This window comes from Nyctereutes procyonoides, unplaced genomic scaffold (genome assembly GCF_905146905.1).
Source record: "Nyctereutes procyonoides isolate TBG_1078 unplaced genomic scaffold, NYPRO_anot_genome, whole genome shotgun sequence".
Classification (NCBI taxonomy): Eukaryota; Metazoa; Chordata; class Mammalia; order Carnivora; family Canidae; genus Nyctereutes; species Nyctereutes procyonoides.
The window spans coordinates 11,056,753-11,082,242 of NW_026575125.1; the positions used below are offsets into that span (position 1 = coordinate 11,056,753).

General features: G+C 41.0%; 1 protein-coding gene across 2 annotated transcripts in view; it reads left to right on the plus strand.

Moving 5' to 3' along the window:
- The window catches only part of GLRA2 (glycine receptor alpha 2), a 173,943-nt gene that overhangs the window by 129,612 nt on the left and 18,841 nt on the right, over window positions 1–25,490 (plus strand). For both annotated transcript variants that reach the window (XM_055338563.1, XM_055338564.1), the window contains exon 8: window positions 7,845–7,994. In XM_055338563.1, coding sequence (XP_055194538.1) covers window positions 7,845–7,994 — 150 coding nt within the window. The remainder of the gene's footprint in view (window positions 1–7,844; window positions 7,995–25,490) is intronic.

Below are 25,490 nucleotides of genomic sequence, written 5' to 3' on the forward strand. Positions count from 1 at the left end.
TTCCACTTAAAGAAAAATATCTTAGCATTTTGAGATTTCCCTATGAATCCATTTTGCCTCTTTTCTTTTAAAAAGTATTACTTGGGGGGCACCGTGGTGGCTCAATGGGTTAAGCATCTGAATCTTGATCTCAGCTTAGGTCTTGATCTCAGGGTCATGAGTTCAAGCCTCACATTGGGCTGCACGCTGGCATGGAGCCTATTTAAAAAAAAATGCTACTTGGTTTATCACGATAATTTGTGATTTTTCCCTACTGTTGAGAATTTCTTTCCATATGTGCACATAACTAACCCTCCTTGCTTGTCTGCTGGAGGAATGTCACAACTCTCTGAGGTCAGCTCAGAAGCTGAGAATATGGATATATTTTTGTTGACAAATTGTCAAAGGGGAGTGACTTGCTCATGAAGGATGTAGAGGGCATCCAAGCTGTAAGGACATTCAGGCAATCCTCATACAATGATGATTCACTCTTCTCTGTGGAGGATAAACCCTGGGCAGAAAATGGCCCAACCCCTAAACAACCAGCTCCATGACACGGAATATGGTGTAGTTTTTTAATATAAACAAAACATATTATGGTACTAAAGTAAGTAAATTCAGGGATGGTTTTCCCTTTTGAAACTGATCTGAGTATATAATTAATAAAAAATTTACTCAAGAAAACTTGCCCAAGTTTTTAAAAAATGCCAAGACAGTACTGAAAATAACCACTGATGCAAAATATCTTAAGAAATGTCAACGTGATGCCAAAACAACTGAGCAATGAGCTAAACTCCATTATCTAACTGATGTGTTCAAATACCAGGTAAATGTTTATTTAGTGCCACAAAAATCTAACCCATTCGACTGGCTCTACCTCTTTAAGAAGTTTGCAAATTACATAAATTGTAAAGTCATGAAAATAATAAGTATGCTTCTTTCCCTTAGTGCAAATAAATAGCTGGATATTATCACCTATAAAGACCAAAGCTAATTTTTTCCTTTTAGTTTTTGTTTTTGTCATTTTTGTTTTGGTAGCTTATCCTTCATAAAAAGCATTGATTGTGAAAGGAATTCGAATTTATATATGTTTTGGATAACTTGTGAATCAACAGAAACTATGGGGCATCTATGATATACTTAAAGATTTGTCCTTGGTGGCATAGATACAAAAGACATTACTGGATCTTTATCCCCCAGTATCATACACTTTAGTTGAGTGAAGAAAAAATGCATATACGAAGCAAAGACTAAACTGTACAATCCTAACTGTAAGTATAATACAAATTCTGAAGATGGGCAAGACCACTGTGGACTAGAATAGGTAGAGAAAGCATCAGTCTGGAGATGGAATTTGAACTACTCCTTGAGGAATTATCTGGCAATAAACAGGTAGCAGAAAGGCAGGAAGAATGTCTATGCTGATAAAAAACATATAGGCCAGGTTTTCTTAACCTTAACACTATTAACATGTAGGGCTGGGTAATTCTAGGTCATGGGGACGGTCTTATGCATTGTTGGGCATCTACAGCAGTATCCTCGGCCTCTAACCACTAGAAGCTAGTGGCAAAACCCCACTCTCCAGTTGGGACAACCAAAAACATCTTCAGACATTGCCAAGTGTCTTCTCAGAACAATACTGTCCCCAGTAGAGAACCACTGGACTACATATAGATGCCTGGGCTGGGAGAGTTTTTGCTTTCTCCATCTCAGAGTTTATTAACCTCAGAATTACTGACATTTGGGGTCGGATAATTCTTCATTGTGGAGGTTGTTCTGTGCATTATAGAATATTTAGCAGCATTCCTGACCTCAACCTCCTGGACACCAGTAGCACCTCCCCTTAGCTGTGACAACCCAAAATATCTCCAGACATTGCCACGTGCCTCCTAGGGTACAAAACCACACCCAGTTATGAACCACTGGGGTTCTCGGTAGGAATGGACTTGGCTCCCTCAGGGATAAGCAGAATTACTTAAACAAAGTACAAGGTTCATGTTAGGAAAGAGTGGAATCAGATTAACTGGGGTGGACACATGCTGTGCAAGATCTTGGATACAAGAGCTGGTAATAGGCAGCTTCGGCAATTCTTAAGCAGGTATGTTGCAACATGAAATTGGCATTTTAAATTTAATCTAGCAAAAGCAAAAGGATAAAGTGCCACAGAGAAGAATTGAATACAAGGAGTGGGGGGCTCAGTCAGGAGGTTATAATAACCAGGTTGAAGTGTTGGTTGCCAGGGTTGTAGTGATATATTTAAAATGGAGAGAAAGAATAAAACCAAGGGTACTTTGCAGAAAGAAATGTTGACCTTTTACAACAGATTGAGTATTAGAGATGAAGGCAAGGAAGGAACCAATGGTGAAACTATGTTTGCTAGTGGGAAGATTCAAATCAGATGAAAGGGAAGGAGGGGCATTTAATGAGTTTGATTTTGCAAATACTAACTGCAGGCATTTTAGAGTTATGACAGGAATGAGAGGTGAGAGGTCAGGACTGAATGATGGATTTGGGAGTGTTGGAAACACAGAACCCTGAAATCTCTGTGGCTTAATACAATGAAAGTTTATTTCTCACTTAAATTATACTCTTCTGTAGAGTGGGTGGCCCTAGGTCTTTTAGGGATCCAGGCTTCTTCCATCTTTTGGCACTGCCATCTGAAATCAGTGACATCCAAGGTGGCTGCAGAAGGGTTAAATCATAAGGACCTCATGGGAGATTTTAGAGGCCCCAAAGTGGCATCTATCACTTCTGCCCACATTGCACGGGGGATTCAACTGAACTGGCAAATTTTTTATACTGGTGTCCCAGGAAAGGAAGTGGGATTCATGAGAACTTGGCCAATCTCTGCTATAGGACACACACACACACAAACACACACACACACACACACACACGAACAAGAAGAAAACTATAGAATCCAATGGGTAGATTCATTGAGGATATGAAGATAGAAGGAAAATTGAAGAGGTAGAGTTCAAGGAACATGACAAATAGAAGAAAATCCAGCAAAGGATTCGGAGATGTTGTTGGAAAGCTTGAGGAGAACAGGCCTTGTGTAGAGCTGAAAGTGGCAAGAGGAAGGAAGGCAACTTTTGGTAAGGAGGGAAAACGTCTGCTTTTGCTAAGACTCTTGCTTTTGAAGACAAAGAAAAAAAAAACATCAGGATAATTAGAAAAGGACTTACACAGCTATACCCCGCTTCAAAACCATCATCAGCTTGTCGTTACAAGCCGTCTGAAACCCAAAGCCCTCTGCTTGGCCTTCAGTGTGCTGGCCCAGCCTATCTGCTCGCAGCCCACCATGTACTTCCCAGGTACCTAGCACACCCTGGCTAATAGGTATTTTTGCCATCCCTGGGCCCATCTACTCTCCCATCCTCATGGCTTTGTTTTCATAGCTGTTTCCACCCACCAAATCCTGACCTTCTTCAAACATTAGTTAAATGCCACATCACTAAAGAATGAAGCCTTTCCTGATCTTCTCTGTCAACCTCCCGACATTTTAGCAGCCTTTTGGTCTTTCTTCTACCCTGGCACAGGAGACCATCTACTTTGTATCAGTGATATGTTCACTTGACTGTCTCCTTCAGTAGACCACAAATTTCTCAAGCACCAAGCAGCACTACTGTGATGTACAACCCAGGACAAACATGATGACACTACAGTCTAGGTCAGGGCATAGCAAATGTTTTCTGTAAAGGACAACATAGTATGTATTTTAGGTTTTACAGGCCACATGGGCTCTGTCACAACTGTGCCATCTTAGTGTAAAAGCAGCCATAAATAATACGTAAATGAATGAGTATGGCCGTGTTCCAATAAAACTTTATAAAACACATAGTGAGCCAGACTTGATCCATAGGCCATAATTTGCTGCTCCCTGAAGTATGGGAATGGCACTTTCTGGAGCACAGTGTGAACAAGGTTCTCTGAAGTATGATCTGGGAAGTATCGATGTGCATCTTTGTTATCCATATACCTTTTGCTCCCCTCCCACCAGCACCTAGTACAGTGCCTTCCACATAGTATGCCCTCAATGTTTATTTTCCTGAATTAAATATGCCTGGAAAGATACCAACTCACTGAGTCATAATAGCATTTTGAGAGCTTAATTACCTTTGAAAACTATTTTTTGCAAGATTGTAGTAAAGTAGTTCAGGAAGCAATCATGTAAGCCCAAGAATCATAAAAAGAATGTGACGGGGAAGATGTGAGCTAACAACATCTAGGGATTAACAGCCAAAGTGAGAGAATCTGACATCAGAGCTGGGTAAAAGCAACAAAAAGGCATTTCAATCCTCAGAGACTAGCACCAAGGGACATCACATCATATGTAATAGATGTTTCACAACACCTTCTAAATCCGTGTGAATAATGCATTTAATGCCAGCACTTCAATGCTGGAAAGATGTTCATGATTTGGAGGAAACTCAGAGACCAACCAAAATGTTTAAGAGACTGAAAGGGCTCATTTATGAGCAGCTATAAAAGAAGCCAAATATGTGCTTGGCCTGCTGATGGCCAGAACGAGTTGGGGAAAAGGCTTACAAATTACTAAATGCTGTAAACACCAGGAACGGGAGGAGTGGCGGTCAGCTGTCTTGGACTTAGCTCTTGGTATGAACATATCTCAGGCACTGACAAATTCCTCTCATTATTGGGTCTTAAAACATTTATGGTCTTCTGAATAATATATAACTGGGAATGCTGTGATTGGTAATGTTCTATTATTACAGGAAAACAGGATTGCTCCAGAAGAGCAAATATAAGACAGATTACAGGGGAACAGGATTGCTCTAGAAGAGCAAACACAAGATAAATGATTGCTTATTAAGGGAAGAAACATTCCAGGCATGCTAAGTGTGCTAAGAGAATTAAAATCCACTCACAGTCCACTCCTAGAAATATCAAATACATGCAACTGCGGGTAAGGTTATATAGTATAAAATTATTGAAATTTAATACAAAGATGGAAAGATGGCCAGATACTTCCTTTATTCCTTCTGTCAATCAATCATTGATTTATCCATCCATCCTACATAGCTAATGCTTACTCACTATTTGCCGGGTCCTATGTTGGTGATACAAAGGTTAATAATATATAGAGCCTGTCTAAAAAACAAAACAAACGGCTTATGCTCTAGTGATAGGGTCAGAGAAGTTCATGGAGTAAAAAGGGACAGGTTCAACAGAGAAAGATGAGAAAGCAAAGGAAAGTGGCTCCTAACTCAGATGAGAGAAAGTAGTAAGGTTGGGGAGGCTTCCCAGGTGAGCTGGCATGAGTCAAGTACTGAAGGATTCTGAAGAGTCTATGAATCAGAAAGAATGAGAATAAGTATCCCAGGTAGGAAAGGTGATATATTCAAAGTGCTGGAGATGATAAAGTGCTGGACCATTTTGTCACAACATATGTGGGACTGACCAGTAGTTCAGGTTGACTGAGACAAATAGTGTAAAGCAGGTGTATCCTTAAAAATAATAACTGGAATATATTAGGATCGTGGATGATTTTTATTTTCCTTGATCTTTCTCACTCTTCCAAAATTTCTCCATTAATAAAATCACATCCTTATGTACACAAATAATTGCAAACGTTTATATAGCACTTATTCTGTACCAAATACTAATCTAAGCACTTTGTATATATTAAGTGATCTTATCCACATAACTCTGAGATAGGTATTATTGTCCCTATTATACAGACAAGGATGGGAGGCAGAAAGAGGTTTAACAATTTGGCAAAATTATAGAGTTAGGAACAGAGTGCTGTTTTCTACTTGGGTCATCTCACTCTGAAGCCTCTGCTTTTACATCTACTGTGTTACTACTAACTTTCTAAGTCAGAAGCCTGTTTTCCTATCATTTATTCCTATAATCCCATTCTAAGGACTGATCTAACAAATAATCAGAGATACAGCCAAATATTTTAGGGGAAGAACGTTCATAGCCCCAAATTTTATAGTAGCAAAAAATAGAACTAAAAATCACCTATATGCCCTATGATACAGAATTATTAATCATCGTCTGGACCATTATGCAAGTATGATTTAGAAGAAAGTTAAATGATGTAAGAAATGCTCACTATAAAGGTCAAAGAGAAATGTAAGATACAAACTATAATCCTAGTAGTGTGTGTGTGTGTGTGTGTGTGTGTGTGTGTGGTGGCAGGGGGAGGGGGGAAGGAAATCCACTAGTCAGACTGGTATCCAATTACAATCTTAGCTCTGCCATTTAATTAGCTCTGTGACCTTGGGTAATAATTTAACCTGTATGTACTCCAGTTTCCTCATCAGAAAATAAGGGTAATACAGTTATTGTAATGGCTAGAAAATACTGGTAAAATGCTTACAATACTGGCTGGTAAATACCCAGTGTCTGCTATCAAAATAATTGGAAACCGTATTTAAAAGTTAGAGCTAGAGGTGCCTGGGTGGCTCAGCTGGTTAAGAGGCAGACTCTTGATTTGGGGTCAGGTAATGATCTCAGGGTCGTAGGATTGAGTCTGCATTGGACTCTGTGCTCAGGAGGGAGTCTGCAGGAGATTCTCTCTCTCCCTCTCCCTCTCCCCCTACCCCATGCATGCTCTTACATTCACAGGGTCTCTTTCTCACTCTCTGTCTCAAATAAATAAAACTTTTTTAAAAAGTTAGGGTGGGGTGCCTGGGTGACTCAGTCGGTTAAGTGTCTGACTCTTGATTTTGGCTCAAGTCATGATCTCAGAGTGGTGAGATGGAGCCCCGCATAGGCTGCCTGCTCAGCAGGGAGTCTGCTTCTCTCTCTCCCTTTGCCCTCCATCACATGTGCGCTCTCCCTCAATCTCTCTCTCTCTCTCTTAAATAAATAAGTAAATCTTTAAAAAAAAATTAGAGCTAGATAGTACACATTCAGCTAGCAGTTTGATAAGCATCCTTTGTAGTCTGGGGTCCAGTAGGTTACAACATCATCTAGTTATTTTAAAAAATAATTGGGAATGAGGTAAGGTGAGTAGCACTTTCCATTGCAAGTAAAAACTATTTGCTTTCAGAATCTGATTTCTCAAACTTTAAGATTATATATACCGAACACTTGGCCAACCATAGAAAGTGCTATAAAATTTCCTTTTTATCCAGATTCCTTCCCAAGACCAGAACCTGATGGGTTGAATATTTTTGAACTGTGATAGTTTAAAACTCTTTAGAAATTTGTTTTCAGGGCAGCCTGGGTGGCTCAGTGGTTTAGCATCGCCTTCAGCCCAGGGCATGATCCTGGAGACCTGGGATGGAGTCCCACATCGGGCTCCCTGCATGGAGCCTGCTTCTCCCTCTGCCTGTGTCTCTGCCTCTCTCTCTCTCCTCTCTGAGTATTCTCATGAATAAATAAATAAAATCTTTTTTTTTTAAAAAAAAGAAATTTGTTTTCATTGTCAGGACCACTAGATTGATGGAAATTACAAATAGGTTTTTGAAGGGCCCAAAGCCACACATGGCTTATTTCTCATCCAGGTTTGGGAATTATCTTAGTTACACTAGCTTTTAAATAGTAAGGAAAAAAATGGAAGGAAATATGCAGTTTCAAAGTTTGTTTTGTTTTGTTTTCCATGAAGGAAATTCTTGTAGTGATCTTCGGAGCTGGTCTCCAGGATGAGGCTACTTGAGCAGATGGGCTATACTGAGAGAGATGAACAAGGGCCTGGGGCAGAGAGCATGTACTTTTCACTGCTCAGCCCCAAATCTGCAAAGTGGAATGGGAAATGCTTAAGCATTCTCTCAAGGAAAGGATAGAAAATCAAGGAAAATGAGGTAGTCTGCTTCTCACAACATTAGGAACCCAATTTCCCCACAGGTTTTCACAGTGGCCCCCTCTCGTCTCTCTCTCTCTTTCAGGTGTCCTACGTAAAGGCGATTGACATCTGGATGGCAGTGTGCCTTCTGTTTGTGTTTGCTGCCTTACTGGAATATGCAGCAGTGAACTTTGTCTCCAGGCAACACAAGGAGTTCCTGCGGCTCCGGAGACGACAGAAGAGACAGAATAAGGTACAGTTGACCCTCAGCACAGACAAAGTCAGGTAGAGCTTGAGGTAGTTAACCAGGCAATGTAATTCAAAAAATAGACTACATGATGAGCGAGATGCTAAGGTTCATTTTTGTCCTGATGTGTCCTACTATACTGGCTTATTGCTTAGGTTCGTCCTTTAAAATTGGGGCAGGGTTGTCACACTTAGAAAATAAAAACATAAGGCATGCAGTTAAATTTGAATTTTAGATAAATAAATAGCATTTGGTATAAATGTGTCCCAAATATTGCATAGGAGACACTTATATTAATAAATTATTTTTACTGGGAGCCCTGTTTTATCAGGCAACTCTAATTGGAGACATATACTCAGTTTGACAAAACTGCCAAAAATCCTGATTTTTTGAACATTAATAATTTGTGTATATGTGACTTTGTGTACATAACTTCTTCGACTGACTTTTTCATCAATTGCTCTGGTTTACGTAAATAAGGTCCCTACCCAGGTTGGTCACAACTTGATAAATCCCATCAAACTGATCTCATTGTCTCGACTTAAACTTTAATGCATAAACTCAAATTTTACACTATCCAGAGGTTAGAGGGTTCAAATAGATGCTCAAAATCATTAGCTCCAGGTTCCTAAATTTTGCCTGCCCATTCGAATAGCCTGGGGATCTTTCAAATATCCCAAATCTTGGCCACACCTTATGGCAATTAAATTCCAATCTTGGGATGGGGCACACAGGAGTCAGGATTTCTGAAATTCCCCCCAGGTAATTTTAGTGTGTGTACGTGTTGGAAAAGCACCACCCTGGTTTATAATCCACTTTTATACAGGACACCAGACAGCTTGCACTTGTTTTCAGTTTCTGATTCTAGAAAAGAAACATGGCCTTTAATGTGGAGGATGCTAGTGCTTGTAACAATGTCACTAGAGAACTAAAGTTAAAGTTTAACACACAGTAAATGACAGGTACTTTTCAAAATCTGTTCCTCTAAAATCTGAGAAATTAAACTTGCTATTGAAGCCATAGTTATATACAACTCTGTTGGAACAAAACCAAAAATGTTTCACTGTCAATGCTCCAAATACCTAGATGCAAAGCTAAACATTTATTGTGATTTAGACGTTGGTTATGTTGAGGAGCTTGCATGTGTATGAGCTCACAGAGTCCTGACCTCATCTACAGAAATGTTTCCTGCACATACTCTGGACTGGTATCTGGCTGGTTGATCTGTTTCTCTTTTCTATCTCTTAGGAACATTTTGTTCTACCACAGCCTAGGGAAACACACACACATATTCTCTTTGCTGTATGCTATTGAGTATCAAGCCTTTCTCAGTTTTCTCTTCTTTGCCTTCTTGTTGATGATAACCATTTCTTCAACCTCATCCAGAGGAGTCTGCACAAAGTGGCACTTGTGCCATGCAGGAATTACTAGAATGTGAGGGTATTTCAGCACATAAACTACATTCCCAGAATTCCCTGGCTTACATAGTAGATGGCCACTGACTGCATACTGTCTTAGACCAGAGATGGAAAATGAGTTTCATTTTGCTTCCCAATTCTGAATAATTGGTAGGACTTCCTTAGAATGCTTATGTGGAAGATTGTTAGGCTGTATTTGTATCGTAAGAGTCACATGGAACACTTGTTAAAAGTAGATTCTTGTACGTTTTCCCAAACCTCCAAATCAGAGGCTGCGGGGGTGGGAGGGGGGGTAGGGGTGGGAACGATCACTAAGAGTTAGTACTTTTCACAGGAGTCCCAAGTGAGTCATATTATAAGTTTGCAGAAACTTGGGCAATATTAGAGCAGTCAGGGGAAAAGAAGATGATGTAGTAGAAAATGAGGTTAGAGGAACAGGTGATTTCAGATTCATATAGGACTTTGCAAGCCGGTATAAAGGGATGGATTTTATTCTAACTGACTAGAATTCACAGATTGGTTTCAACATAGCAAATGCCAGGCTATCAAGTGGATGGTCCACGGGGTCAAGAGTAGCAGCAGCAGATCAGTTAGGAGGCTATTGTAGAAATCTTCCAATTCATGAGCATGAAATGCCTTTCCATTTCTTTGTGTCCTCTTCGATTTCTTTCATCAGGATTTTAGTTTTCAGAGTACAGATCTCCCACCTCTTTGGTTAGGTTTATTCCTAGGTATCTTATTATTTTTGGTACAATTATAAATGGGATTGTTTACTTAATTTCTCTTTCTGCTGCTTCATTATGGGTGTATATAAATGCAACAGATTTCTGTATGTAGATTTTATATCTTGTGACTTTACTGAATTCATTTATCACTTCTAGAAGTTTTTTTGGTGGAGTCTTTTGGATATATATATATATATATATATATAATTATGTCATCTACAAATAAAGTTTTACTTTACTACTTCCTTACCAATTTGGATGCCTTTTATTTCTTTTTGTTGTCTGATTGCTGTGGCTAGGACTTCTAGTACTGTGCTGAATAAAAGTGGTGAGAGTGGACATCCTTATCTTGTTCCTGATCTTAGGGGGAAAGCTCTCAGTTTTTCCTCCTAGAGGATGATGTCAGCTGTGAGTTTTCATAGATGGCCTTTATTAGGTTGAAGTATGTTCCCTCTAAACCTACATTGTTGGAGTTTTTTTTATCATAAATGGATATTGTACCTTGTCAAATGCTTTTTCTCCATCTATTGAAATGATCATATGGTTCTTATTCTTTCTTTTATTAATTGATTTGCAAACATTAAACCACCCTTGAAACCCAAAATTTAATTCCACTTGATCATGGTGAATGATTTTTTTAATGTATTGTTGGATTTGGTTTGCTAGTATTTTGTTGAGAATTTTTACATCTATGTTCATCAGGGATATTGGGCTGTAGTTCTCTTTTTTAGTGGTGTCTTCATCTGGTTTTGGTATCACGGTGATACTGGCCTCGTGAAATGAATTTGGAGGCTTTCCTTCCTTTTCTATTTTTTGGAATACTTTGAAAAAATAGGTATTCAACAACATAAGAGACAAACAGGTGTTGGCAAGGACACGGAGAAAAAGGAACCCTTGTGCACTGTTGGTGGGAATGCAAACTGGTGCAGCTGCTGTGAAAAACAGTATGGAAGTTCCTCAAAAAGTTAAAGATAGAACTACCTGACAATCCAGCAACTGCACTGCTGGATATTTACCCCCAAAATACAAAAACATTAATTCAAAGGGATACATGCACCCTTATGTTTATAGCAGCATGATTTACAATAGCCAAGATATGGAAGCAGCTCAAGTGTCCTTCAATTGATGAATGGATAAAGAAGATGTGGTGTATATACAATGGAATATTATTCAGCCATAAAAAATAACGAAATCTTGCCATTTGCAATGACATGGATGGAGCTAGAAAGTATTATACTAAGTGAAATAAGTCAGAGAAAGACAAATACCATATGATTTCACTCATATGAAAGTTAAGAAACAACAAACGAGCAAAGGGGAAAAAAAGAGAAAGATCAAGCAAGAAATAGACTTTTAATTATAGAGAACAAACTGATGGTTACCAGATGGGAGAAATTGGTGATGGGGATAAAGGAAGGCACTTGCCATGTTAAAACACTGTCAGTTAAAAAAAGACAATGGAGGAGTTGGAAGAGAGGAAGGGAAAGAGGGAGGGAGAGCAGGGCCATTAAGGGTGCTTCCAAGGGAGTTGTAGTGATCAAACAGGGACTCTAAGGTAGTAAAGTGAGAACATGAAGGGGACACTGGCTATTCACAGACTGGCCATTTCACTGAGGGGTCAATGACATGCTGAAATAAGAATATTAAAATAACCGTGCCAGAAGGACAGAAGCCAGTAATGAATGGAAGAGAGAAATAAATGCTCAAAAATCAAGATATCACAGGAGGTAAAGACAAGGACAAGGGTATGACCATGAGCATATGGCTAAGGTCAATTGGAGGGAAAACTGACAGTGAGGCAGTCAGGGAATTGGAAGGCCAAGGATGGGGCCAGTTATCCATTAGATTATTGAAGACCCTCAATGAAAAGTGGCATTAATGGGTATTGAGTTAATAATGAAATAGTTCCTAAAGTCATCAACTACTAAGGGCTGGAAGCTGGTAGATGACACCAGTGATAAAGGAAACCAGTGATGAGGTTGAAAGAGCTCAACTTCAGAGGCTCCAGAGGAGCTGGAGTTAAGGAAGAAAGAAAGCAAGAGAGTTTGGACACTGCAAAGAGGAGCAAGAAGGACACCTGAGATGTCTGACAGTGCTGGGCATTAAGGGGAGACTCCTTAGAAATGCCAGTTGGCACTGGTAGTCATTGCTTTGTCTTAAAAAAAAACTGAGAAATCTAAGTTTAGGTGTTTTGCATGGAGATGTTCTGGAGTTCAACTGTGCATCTCAAAATGGCCATTTGAAATACGAAGCTTAATTAACAAATTTAAGACTTGAGAACGAGGCAGGGAATAAAATAAATCATGTTTGGGCCTTTGTAGTCAAGGCTCTTATTTTCACTGAAAATTAACATTTTCAGAAAAAAAAAAGATTAGGAGACATTTCCACTTATGTGTCCCTTAGGAAATGGTATCTTCTTCTCTAAGGTAGCACATTAAGTTTTTTTTAAGTCCGAACCATGATAAGAAAAAAAATGGTAATGAGAGCTAACACTGATTGAAGGTTTACTATATACCAGGCACTGTTCTAGGCACTTTCCATACAGTATTTGCTTTAATCCCTACAACAACTAGGTGAATAGTGTGATCCTACAGCCCAGCTTCCTATGGGAAGTCCTGGTCTTGCATATTGTCCTGATGCCTTGGTGTAATCTAGCATTTGTTATGGATTATTCATTTTAAACAAATTATTAGTAGTTGCATTAAAACAAAATGAAATGGTTTTGGTTGATGTCTCTATTGGGTTTCTGCATGGCATAATCTTCTGGGGTGGGGGCATACATGTGCAGTGGACAAGTTCTCACTTTAACATGTAGTAAAATCTAAAAAATAAGCATCACTATCCCTGGCTTCTTGACCCTTTCTGGAAGCAATGTCATATCACTCTCTTTCTAGGATACCTCAAAGGGAGATTGCTGGTCTCAAAATGAAGTACACTTTGACACAACTGACTGGGGACAAAGGATTCTGGCCTCTGTCAGTGGTGGGACACTGCTATCCTGCTGGCCACTTGGGGTGCCAGCCTTGGTCCATGACATGGCACACAAAGTCCATGATATCACTAGGCCACCACTTGGTGGGGTCAGTAGAACACATGGAAAATCATAGGTTCAATGGACAAAAAAACAAAACAGACTGAGCAGTCTTGCTGTTGAGCATCTGAAAGTTAATGCCTTTGTCATTTTTTGCAAGATAACTTTATAATTTGATAATGCATGTTTATTTTGTAATAAATAACATCAGAGAGTTGTACTGTCTGTTAGTGCCATTTTCACTCTCAAAATTACCCTTGTTTGGATAAATTACATGGTCATCCTGTCAATGTGAAGGCAGTATTCTTATCTCCATTTTACAGATGAGAAAACTAAAACAAAGGTTCAGCAAAATGCCCAAAGCCACACACACAGGTTGTCTGGCTCCAGAGTCCCTGATCTTAACTGCTATTGCTCAGAGTTCATGTTTTAGATCTTACATTATGATCCAGTATCCATCTCTGAGACACAGGCATACTTGAAACAAACACCTCTAATACACTCTAATGATCTACTCTGTTTTTTCAATGTGAATGTGATTAGGGTAAGGCAAGTGAAATGAGCACACAAGTACAAGGGTCAGATCCTGTTTTCACTTAAAATTTTGATATTTTGTTCCCCTTGGATTTTTTTCATTAACAATGAAGTTTTTAAATCTGGCAATAAAATATTGACCTGGAGCACTTGGATTGTGGCACCCCATTACCTTTTGGACCGGAGGCCTTAACACGCCCTAGTTCTGGCCCAGTTAGTCATGAACCACTAAATTCTCACAGACCCTAATAGATAGGTTGTGCCTGAGTTAAAACAAAAACAAAAACACCATTTTTAAATGTTCACTATTCCCAGTGAAAAAAAAGTCTTGGGGAACAGAGCTCTGTAACACAATACAGGTTGATTATTTAAAAGGTAAAAAAACAAAAACAAAAAACCCCACAAAAGCAAATAATTTTCCACAGTGACACTGGCATTAAGACTTATTCAAGGAAGATATTTACTGAGAGAATGCCTGAGATTACATTGACTTGCACGGGAAGAATGCCTGGTGTTTACCAAACAATCAAGTTATGAAATGGGGTCACTTTCAAGGAGGGGCCAGGGAGTTTTTGACTAGGTGTATTTGCTTAGATTATCTTTTCTACATCTCATGAAGCAGCCACTGTCAATTTTACTAAAGCAGAGTTTCTCAGAAACAATCAAGCCCAGATCTTCAACTGACAGAATTTGCAAATTCCTGTGGTTGGGCCAACCCCAGTCTATCAGAAGCTGATGCCCCAGGTCTATGTGGTAAAATCCTGTATTTATGTTACTTCCTTAGTTCCAATAAGGAATTTTCGTACCATGTGATGTTTATAACAGCTTTCCTAGAAGAACTTTAAAGCCTCACCTGAGTTTCTTCCTTTCTTTTGTTTTTTCCTTTCTTTTTATTATCTGGCAACACCACACTTGACTATTGGCAATGGGTCTGATTTTAGATACTCCCAGATGCCCACAGAGCCCTCACTTCTTTATTTTCAGTGACCAAACAGAAATTGTGGCTGCTTGAGAACACAGTTAGGGTTTTTAGGCCACCTAATGATAAGCTGTCTTTGTTTTTAAATATTTTATTTATTTATTTGAAAGAGAGAGAGCTAGTACACGAGTGGGGGGAAGGGCAGAGGGAGAAGGAGAAGCAGACTCCCCGCTGAGCAAGGAGCCAAATGTGGGGCTTGATCTCAGGACCCCGGGATCATGACCTGAGTGGCAGGCAGATGCTTAACCGATTGAGCCACCCAGGCGCCCCTCATTTTAATTCCAGCTAGTTAACCTACAGTGTTATATTAGTTTCAGGTGGACAATATAGTGATTTAACATTTTCATACAACACCTGGTGCTCATCACCAGAAGCTGCCTTTTAAAAGGAATGTTGACACACTATTAAGACTTCAACCTCCCAGGGAGAAAATATGGGGCTTCAAACTGACCAGACAATAGGGTGAGAATGTGAGGCCCTGATTAAAAGGTCTCAGATGACTGTAAGTTGGCAAGGAAAGAATTCAGCACTCATTTTGCTGTGATTTTCTCCCCCCACCCCCTTATCTATCCTTTAACTCTTAGCTAATTTGCTAATTCCTCAAAAGATAATTTCCTGGTCTTACAAGGCTGAAATAATCCCACTCTTTCAAGTACCCAATTCGTTCCTTTTCATAACATGTGCCACTTTCTACCCACTGCTGTTCATGTTTCACGGAGGAATAGAAGATTGGAAAGATATCGGGAAATATTATTTAAGACACTTTACCTAGAAATACCTGAATCCTGATCTCAATCATCTTCTCACTGACCTTGAATGGAGATAAACCTACAAGGACAATAAACTATTTTTATTCAGCTTTAACTTCAAACCTGAAGGCAATGCCCCGAGGAGGGAAACAGCTTAGAAGCCCTCCTCTCTCTCTCTGTCTCCCTCCACTCAGGAGACCCAGAAGCCCTGAGCTATTTCCTCCTCACTGTTCCCAAAGCCTTAGATTTTCCCATTCCAATGGGAGGTGAGACCCCACTGGTGAGGGCCAGAAGACAAGGACCCTTAAAAACAAAAAACAAACACATAAACCTCTCTGTGCCTCAGTTTTCTCATCTGTAAAATGGAGTTAATAGTATTCACCTCATAAGATTTTGGTGAGAATAAAGTGAGTTCCTGTGAGTAAAGCTCATACAATAAAAAAGCCATAGCACGTAGTAAAATTCTGTTTAGTGATTGTTCATTTTAGTATCTACTTTCTCCACCACTATATAACAGACTCTGGGTCATAAAGCTTTTGCTGAATTTAATGGGGAGCATTTTCTACAGATTAAAATTAAACATCTTAAAATAGCTCTATTTCTTCTCCCTCATTCTCATTCCTCTTATTTTTCTGTTTTTTTTTTAAGATTTTATTCATTTATTCATGAAAGGCACAGAGAGAGAGGCAGAGACACAGGCAGAGGGAGAAGCAGGCACCCTGTAGGGACCCAGCCGACGTGGGACTTGATCCCAGGATCACAACCTGAGCCAAAGGCAGGCACTCAACCTCTGAGCCACCCAGGTTTGAGGGTCTTTATTTTATTTTTTATTTTTTTAAAGATTTTATTTATTTATTCATGAGAGACACACACAGAGAGAGGCAGAGACACAGGCAGAAGGAGAGGCAGGCTCCTCACAGGGAGCCCGATGTGGGACTCAATCCCGGAACTGGGATCACGCCCTGAGCCAAAGGCAGACGCTCAACCGCTGAGCCACCCAGGCGTCCCTCCTCTTATCTTTCTTGTACAAAGGAAAATTAGATTGCACAGTAAGATTCGACTCATGTACAGTGATTTTTATAATCATAGGATTGAAATAATGAGTTCGTACTTTTACTCTATAGTGTCTAAACAAGAGAAGTGGAAAGCATTAGGAGCAAGCTGAATTCTTCCATTCTGTCTCCCACTATTACAGGCTGTGGCTAAACTTCCTAAGTACAAGGGCACTTTTTCCAGTTGTAGATAACCCTTGAAGACCCCTCTAACCCAATTAGAATGTAAACTAACTCTAAAAGGTGACTATTGAAATGCAGATGTTACTATGGCTAAGTCTAATCAACCCCACAAATCTAAGCAAATGAATCCGTTGAACTGTAAGTCAAGGGATCAACATATGAGAATCTTTCATAAGCTCTCTCATCTCTTTCCTCTCCAAAGGTGTAGAGTAGTAGTTCTCAGCCTGAGCAGTTTTGCCCCCCAATGGACATTGGCAATGTCTGGAGACAGGTTTGGTGGTCACATCTAAGGGACGGGTGCTATTGGCATCTTGTCTGTAGAGGCCAGGATACTGTTAAATTTCCTACTATGTACAGGGTAACTCCAAGCCCACCATAAAATGAAAAATTATCCACCTCTAAATGTTGATAGTGCCATGGTAGAGAAAACCCTGATTTAGAACATTGTGAGGACTATTTCATACTGAGAAGTATACCCTAATTATTTTATATTTCTTGTTTGCAAGGGTGACATGGTTTGCCTACATCTGCCCACTAAGTCAGGAGAGTGCTCTCAGTTCTGCAAACCTCAGAGTCAGTTCTCCATGATTCATATGTAGGTGGGGCTCACTGGGTGATGGCCAGTTCTTCTCCTTATATTAGAAAAAGCAAGTTCTATCAGCAGCCTATCTTTAAATTTTTTATTTATTCAGATGCACACTCAGTTGAGTATGAAGGAAATCTCTATCTGATTGGCTTCATTAAAACATAAATCATATGGATCCACACACCACACACCCTAAGAAAACAAAGCTATGATGCTATGCATAGCTTCATGCAGGAAGTAAGACAGGGCCCATATCTGGGAAATATTAAGTTCACATTCTGAATATCCAAATTCTGGGAGATGAAGATACTTGTATGTGGGGAGGAAAAAATTAACTTCTTTATCACACCCATTTAGGGAATGCTCAGTGGTGTTAATAGTCATAAGGAAAGCTTATTTTTAAGTTCAACCCCTGAACTTGTGTGGTTCAACAGGTGCACACAATGATGTTTAGTGTTAAAGAGAAAGAGAGGCAGTAGGACAGTGTTGAAAAGACTGACGATTTCATCCATTCTAGAAAGAATCTAGTGAGAATTTTTGAACTTGGAAGGTCACTAAACTGTGAGAATGCACATAAGAATCCTCACTACTTGGACCAGCCACAGGCACTGGAATTGAGAACAGGCAATAACAAATACACTTGCCCACCTGCAGACTACCACTGGAGGATGGGCTCCCTCTTGATCTGCTCTAGATCACCATTTCTCTAACTTTGGTACACCTGAGAATCACCTGGAGGCCTAAGTAAAACAGATGCCTGGAACCCAGCCCTGAGCTTGACTCAGAGCCTGGGATGTTTCCGACAAGTGTGGGCCGGGTGCAGGTGATGCTGATGCTGCTAGTCTGGAGGGCCACACTGAATACCGAGGGTCCAAAGAACCCCTAATATGGCCTTCAGTCATGAAAATGCTATGGGTACTTCATACCTTTGCTACTAACATACCCATAATCATGTCAAGGACATTAACCCCCATGATTCCATGTTGAAAAACAAGCCATTAAAAGATTAACAAAGATAAAATAAAATACAAAGACATTTTTAGACTGGAAATCCCTACAGCTCTCCTTTCTCCTTAGGAAGGGAAGTCCATAATCTTATCTTAGCTTTTTTTTTTTTAAGAATACAGCGAAACGGTGTGTGTTCTCCTTTGTCCTTTAGCATTTCCCCCTATGTTTGGTCACATGTTTGCACACGGTGTTTAAAGAGGATTTTGTAGGGATCCCTGGGTGGCGCAGCGGTTTGGCGCCTGCCTTTGGCCCAGGGCGCGATCCTGGAGACCCGGGATCGAATCCCACGTCGGGCTCCCGGTGCATGGAGCCTGCTTCTCCCTCTGCCTGTGTCTCTGCCTCTCTCTCTCTCTCTGACTATAATAAATAAATAAAAATTAAAAAAAAAAAAAAGAGGATTTTGTGGATCATTAATTAAGGTAACAACTGCTTCCTTAGCAAGCAGGATGTTGAAGAGGTTGTAACTGCTTCCCCAGAGAGGTAGAAGGTGTGTTTGTTTTTTGTCTTAAAGGTTGAGGAGTTTAGATGAGGCTTTAACAGACCTGTGTGGATTAGGAGTTTGGACTTAATTGTGAAAGCCAGCAAGAGTAAATAAATGTCATGGTACTCTGTAATTCCCTAGACCACCAGGGTAGAGAGCTGGTACTTGTCAGGGACACAGAGGCCTGGGATGTTCGTAAGGTGTTTTTCTTCCAAGTGTGTTCCATTTTGCTAGCTATTATGACACCTTATTTTAGGACTTGCGGGATGCAATGCTCTTTTGCAGGATGGGAGATGATGTGCAGAAGCAGCCTGGCAGATGAAATCTCTGTCTTTTTGGTATCTCCAATCCTTTCTTTCATCCCAGCCTGCTTACTGTCATCTATTTTCTTTTCCTTCCTTCCTACTAGATCCTATTTTTCTATCCCTCGTTTTCTTCCTAATTCTCTCATTCCCTTATCCTGAGTGTCATTTCCTCAGTCCATCTCATTTTACACATTCATTCATGCACTCGGCGTAAACGTAGCACACACCTACTATGAGCCATGCACAAAGTCCAAAGGATTCCGCCCTGGGGATGCTCACAGTCCAGGGAGAGGCAGACTAGTAAGCAGACATACTTTCTAAGTGCATAGGACATGCACTGGGATAGAGGCCAGAGGAGTGCCATGGAAACAGACCGGAGGGGCCCTGGGCTAAACACTGTCAGTGCTCCACCCATTATTCCCATGCCACTCCTTGTTTCTATATACAAGGATAGCTTCCCACTATAAGCTCTGCTCTGCCATGGTGTGGAGAGAAGGGGTTTTGGGCCCCAGAAGCATGCTCAACTCTTGCAGGGAAAGCTGGAAATACTGAGGACTCACTCCTGGAATAGCTCTCTGTCAATAATAGTCGGGGACTAGAGATAAATATCTCAGCTTCCTTGTCGCTCTAAGGTATGTGTATGTTCTATACTGGTTCCCAGTGATTCCGAGTGGGATTGAGCCTGTCACCCATACTCTAACCTGCTTACCAATACACCTTGAATTGACGTGGTTTCTTTTCCTGTTTCACTTTCCCATTCTCTACTGGTGCCTCCTGAGATCACCTCCCAAATAAACTATATGCACTCAAATCCTTGTCTCAGGGCCTTCTAGAAAACTCCCACTAAGACAAGCGCCAAATCAACACTTGGGCTCCCTCAGAGTTAACTAACAAGATGGGAGCCCAGAGAGCTGAGCAGGTGCCAGGCAAGGAAAGGCTCTACACCAGCCTAAGAACATTGGACTCCCTCCTCAAGGCAATGGGGAGAGACAAGTATGGCCTATGTGATGGTCCAGGAGGGAGTAGCAATGGCTATATAGTGTAAAGAGGAGAATAGAGCGCCTGGGTGGCTCAGTGGTTGAGCATCTGCCTTTGGCTCATGGTGTGATCCTGGGGTCCTGGGATTGAGTCCCACATCAGGCTCACTGCAGGAAACCTGCTTCTCCCTCTGCCTATGTCTCTGCTTCTCTCTCTGTGTCTCTCAGAAATGAATAAATAAAATCTTAAAAAAAGGAGAATAACAATGAAAGGAGGACACTTTATACATAAATGAAAATGTGACCAATACAATAACAGGAGTTAACCACCACTTTTTCTTTTGCAATAAAACAGTTACCTCAGGTCTTTAACATCAATGATCCTTTATATATCTATAATCATCAAACTTAGCTGAAGCTCCAGTTTTGCATAAAGACCCTTTTAAGAGACTTGCTACACAAAATTTTAAAAGGGAATTCAATGTTAAAATGAGAAGAAAAACTTATATCAACTAGTCTCCTTTTTGTGTTGTCTGTGTTTGGTTGGCTAGGATAGATAGACTCTAGGACAAATGGTTTCAATGCAGAAACCATGTATTGGGGGATCCCTGGGTGGCGCAGCGGTTTGGCGCCTGCCTTTGGCCCAGGGCGCGATCCTGGAGACCCGGGATCGAATCCCACGTCGGGCTCCCGGTGCATGGAGCCTGCTTCTCCCTCTGCCTGTGTCTCTGCCTCTCTCTCTTTCTCTCTCTGTGACTATCATAAATAAATAAATAAATAAAATTAAAAAAAAATTTAGAAACCATGTATTGTGCTACAAGCGAGGTTTAATTGCAAGATTTGGCAAGGACCAAGGATACAGCAGGTCCTCCACTTGATAACACTTGGGAAGTGACCCCTCATTGGGTCTTGACACAGGAGTAGGAGTTGGACAGGTGAAAAAGGACTAAGAGGGATGTTCATGCTGAGGGAACAGTTACGGGAAGGTTGTCATGAAGAGATGGGCCCACCAGAACATGGGGGATATAGGGCCTGTGAGGGAGGAAAACTTGAGCTGGTCCTGAAGTGAGAGCCACCAAAAGGTTTTACAAATACTATGATCATACTGGACTGTAGAAATAGCACACCCTATAAAAAGGGTCAGGTTGGAATGAGGCACAAGATCAGGAAAATACTACTTCAGCATTTCTATTTAAACGCACTCTTTGGGGCACCTGGGTGGTTCAGGCGGTTGTCAGACTTAATTTCAGCTCAGGTCTTGATCTCAGGGCCATGAGATTGAGCCCTGTGTCAGGCTCCGCACTCAGTGGGGAGTCTGCTTCTCCCTCTCCCTCTGCTCCCCCCACTCCCTGGCTCTTGCTCTCTCAAATAAATAAATAAAAACCTTAAAAACCACTTTTAATTGTATAATTAGTCTATGCTTACCTGAAAGCCCCTCCCTAGAGCATAGATCCTTATGAATACACAGTAATCTTTTTGTAATTTTGCTGGAATTACCTTTGCAAATCTGGCTGGGATACATACTATAACCTTTGCAAAGCTCTCCTTAAACAAGCATAAATATAGAAAGGTCTTTGTGAATTATTTGCAGTTAGAAATGCTTCTCATGGTTGCTGTCATATCACCACAAACTTAGTGAATTAAACCAAGACAAACTTAGAACCTATAATTCTGGAGGTCAGAAGCCCAATATGGGCCTCACTGTGCAAAAAATAAAAGTATTGGCAAGGATGCACTGCTTCTGCAGGCTTGTGGGGATTTTTGTGATTTGGAGGCCGATCAAGGAAAAAGCCACGCCCATGACTGGAAGCGGCACACAACAAGCTGTATGGGATGGGCTTGGTAGGGTCTCCCGAGGGGAGAGTCACTCGCTGCATGAGATGGTTCGGAAGCTTTCAGCAAGGAGCTGCTACCCAGAAGGGAAGAGGGCAAAGGGACTCCCCCGGGAAAAGAGGCTTCCCAGTCTAGGTGGTGTCATTCAGCAGCATGCAGAAGTGTCTGTGTCAGCTTCCAAAGGCACGGCAGCTGGCGGTCTTAGAACCACAAGGCTCCCTGGTCAGCAGATGCTGAACACGGTTTCATGAGGTATGCAAAGCAGGCAGGCTTTAGATGGCTAGAGATCCGCTTGTTCGGGCCATTTTAAAAATTATTCACTAGGTAAAATTTGAGAGAGATGCCAGCAGGCTTTTGAGCTAATAGGTTTCAGCCCGCAGTGGAAAAAATAAACCACCCAAGGGGCCAATACGTAGTGGCCACCTGTCTCACTTATGTAACAAAGTTCTAGGGAAAAATCTGATTTCTTGCCTTCTCCAATTTATAAAGGCCACCCATGTTCCCTGACTTACAGCCCCCTTTCAAGGCCAGCAATGTTGTCTCTCTCTGACCTTTCTTCCATAGTCCCATCACCCTCTGACCAGAGCTGAGAAAAGTTCTCCACGTTTTTTTTTTAACATTTTATCTATTTGAGAGAGAGAGAGAAAGTGTATGGGGGGGCTGGAGGGGGAGTCGGTGGCACAAAGGGAGAAGCAGATTCCCCGCTGAGCAGGACCCTGAGATCACAACCTGAGCCAAAGGCAGACACTTAACCAACTGAGCCACCCAGGTGCCTCAAGGTTTTCTGCTTTTAAGAGCCATGTGACTCAATTAAGCTCACCTGGATAATCCGGGGCCCTCTCTCCAATTCCTTAACTTAATCATACTTTGCAAACTCCCTTTGCCCTGTGAAGTAACATATTCACAGTTCCAGGGATTAGGACACAGACATCTTTATAGCCATTATTCTGACTGCCACATACAGCAATGGTTTCCTGCAACTAGCTGAGAGTGTTTGCAGGCCACTCTGGTATATTCCATCCATATTCGAAGCCACTGGAAATGCCAGGAGGTGAATGCCCCAGGAGTGGCCCTCAACCAATGAGAGCTGGGGCTTGGTAGCCAAATACTGAGCTCCCTCACTCCTTGGTAGTTCAAGTCTGAGTGTCTCAGAGGTTTGAGGTCCATTTGCCAACAGTAATCTGCTGATGAGTCACACACCCTTTCTTGATTTTCCTCCTTTCCCTGTCCCATTTCCCCACTCACTCTGCACTTCCAATACTACTACATCCCAAATAAACTACTTGCACACAAATCCTTGTCTCAGGGTGGTTTTGGAGAGAACAGAAGCAAACTAAGGTCCTATGCCTTTTGGCTAGGAGCCTGATGACAATTACAGTTCCATTTAACCCCATCCTCTGTCTCCTCACCAAATACCAAACAGACCCTGGAATATGTTTTGTGCCTGGAGTGTGGAAACAGACGGCTAAGGATCTAGAAGGAGCAATGAGTGGCGTCCCCAAAGCCAGAATAGTCATTTCTCCAAATTACAGAAAAACAATTGCATTCCATCTATTGCAACTTGCAGTTGGCACTGATAAAATATTTTGTGCTACTGGGTATTCCGAAGAACTTGACAGGTTTCACAATACAGTTCTATTTATTTACGTCCTGAAATCAAGCCTATGCCTTCAGCTCTACTATCTTAGAAAGGCTATGATGGCAGATATCTTAAACATTCTCCTTTTACTGTCTAGCTCTTAATTGCTATAAAATTCTCCATGGTGATGCAAGCTGTAGTTATACGTACACATAACTGGACTCTTATAAGAAGATCAAACAGAACGAGAGAGAAGTCTGGTGCTTCCCTAATCGCAGTTTTAATTTGTCTTCTATCAATATTATTCTTCTTTGTAACAAGCTCATTTGGGGATGAAACACTTAAACTGGAGTTATTCCCACCTGATTGAAGAATTATCACAAGCAAGTGGAGCCTTTTAGAAAATAAATGATCCTGGCTCTGTGCAGAAGTGGGCATGTGGAAATAGCCCTTATTTTCTTTGTTTTCACTATAAGCTGCTGGACAAACCCTAGAGTTCATTTATTCAAATATTTTTTGAATGCTTGCTTTGTAAAGAGTTCTGTTTTAAATAAGGGAAAGTGAGGATATGAAAACTGCTTGAACTGTTTCCATGCAGCTGCAGAGTTCCATAAGAAGAAGAATTAAGTGCAAAATTTTTCTAATATGGGGTAGAGAATGTCAAGAACCTAACAGACTTATAGGAGGGAAAGTACTTCCGGCTGACGAGGAGGGGGGCTATTCTCAAGGAGTAACTGGCATTTGCGAACTTCGTTTTGTCTTGGAATGTTAACTATAAATTATTCTAACCTCATCTTGTTATTGTGAATAAAATAGAATTAAATAACTAAACAGGTAATGAAAATTCTGCTCTATAAGGTGGCAATCAATGCTCACCAGAAAATGGCCTCGTCCTATCTTGCCCATCTACCTCTCATTTGCATCAGATGAACCCAGAGAGCTTCCCACAGCCAGACGGTCAAGATGAAAGTGAGTCACTAGCGTGGAAACCTCCTTTGATCTAAGGCAATAGTTCTCAAATGCAGGGGTTATTTTTTCCTTGCTCCAGGGGAAACTTGGCATCGTCTGGAGGCATTCTTGGTCCTCATAACTTGGTGGGGGACAGGTGGGAGAATGTGTATGCTATTGGCATTGGGTGAGTAGAGGTTGGGGGATGCTACTAAACTTCCTACAGTGTACAGGACACAGCACCCACAGCAAAGAATGACCTGGCTCAAATACCAACAGTACCAAGGTTGAGAAACCCTGATCTAAGGGCCAAAGACATTCTGTGCACACAGAGGACTGCGGTTCTGAGAGGAAAAAAAAGAGCTTCATGATTGCAACCTGCTTATGAACAACGCTATCACTCCTGTCAGGAGTACTCAGGCTAGTATAACCCAAAAGGTTATCCAGCCAGAAAAACATTTTAATTAGGAATTTCCTCTTTAGTAAATTAGCTCTTTATGTAAGCTTTTAAAATTTACACCAGACAGTAAAAAATGGGCCCAAAATACAGTTCTTTGCACTGGTAAGATGGGTATGAATGTTGTTGGGTGTATAACTTAATTGCTTTTCAAAAAGTTGACATGAATGTAAACATTAGAAGGTTAAGTTATTGAACATTCCTACTTCATTTCACTCTGCTGTTGGATTTATTCAAGAGCAACAGAAGTCACGCCAGAAATGAGCCCTCCTATTTTCTAGAAATAAGGTAATCCACTGAAGCAAAGTTCTTAATCCTGGCTATACAATACCATCACCTGGGAGTCTTTATTTTTTTTTTTAATTTTTTTTTTTATTTATGATAGAGAGAGAGAGGCAGAGACACAGGCAGAGGGAGAAGCAGGCTCCATGCACCGGGAGCCCGACGTGGGATTCGATCCCGGGTCTCCAGGATCGCGCCCTGGGCCAAAGGCAGGCACTAAACCGCTGCGCCACCCAGGGATCCCACCTGGGAGTCTTTAAAGCTCTCCATGCCCAGATGCCACCCTAGACCAATTAAGTTAGTATCTTTGGGGAGTGGGAAACAAATCAAGACATTGATTTTTTAAAAAAGACTTCCCATGTGATTTCAATGTGC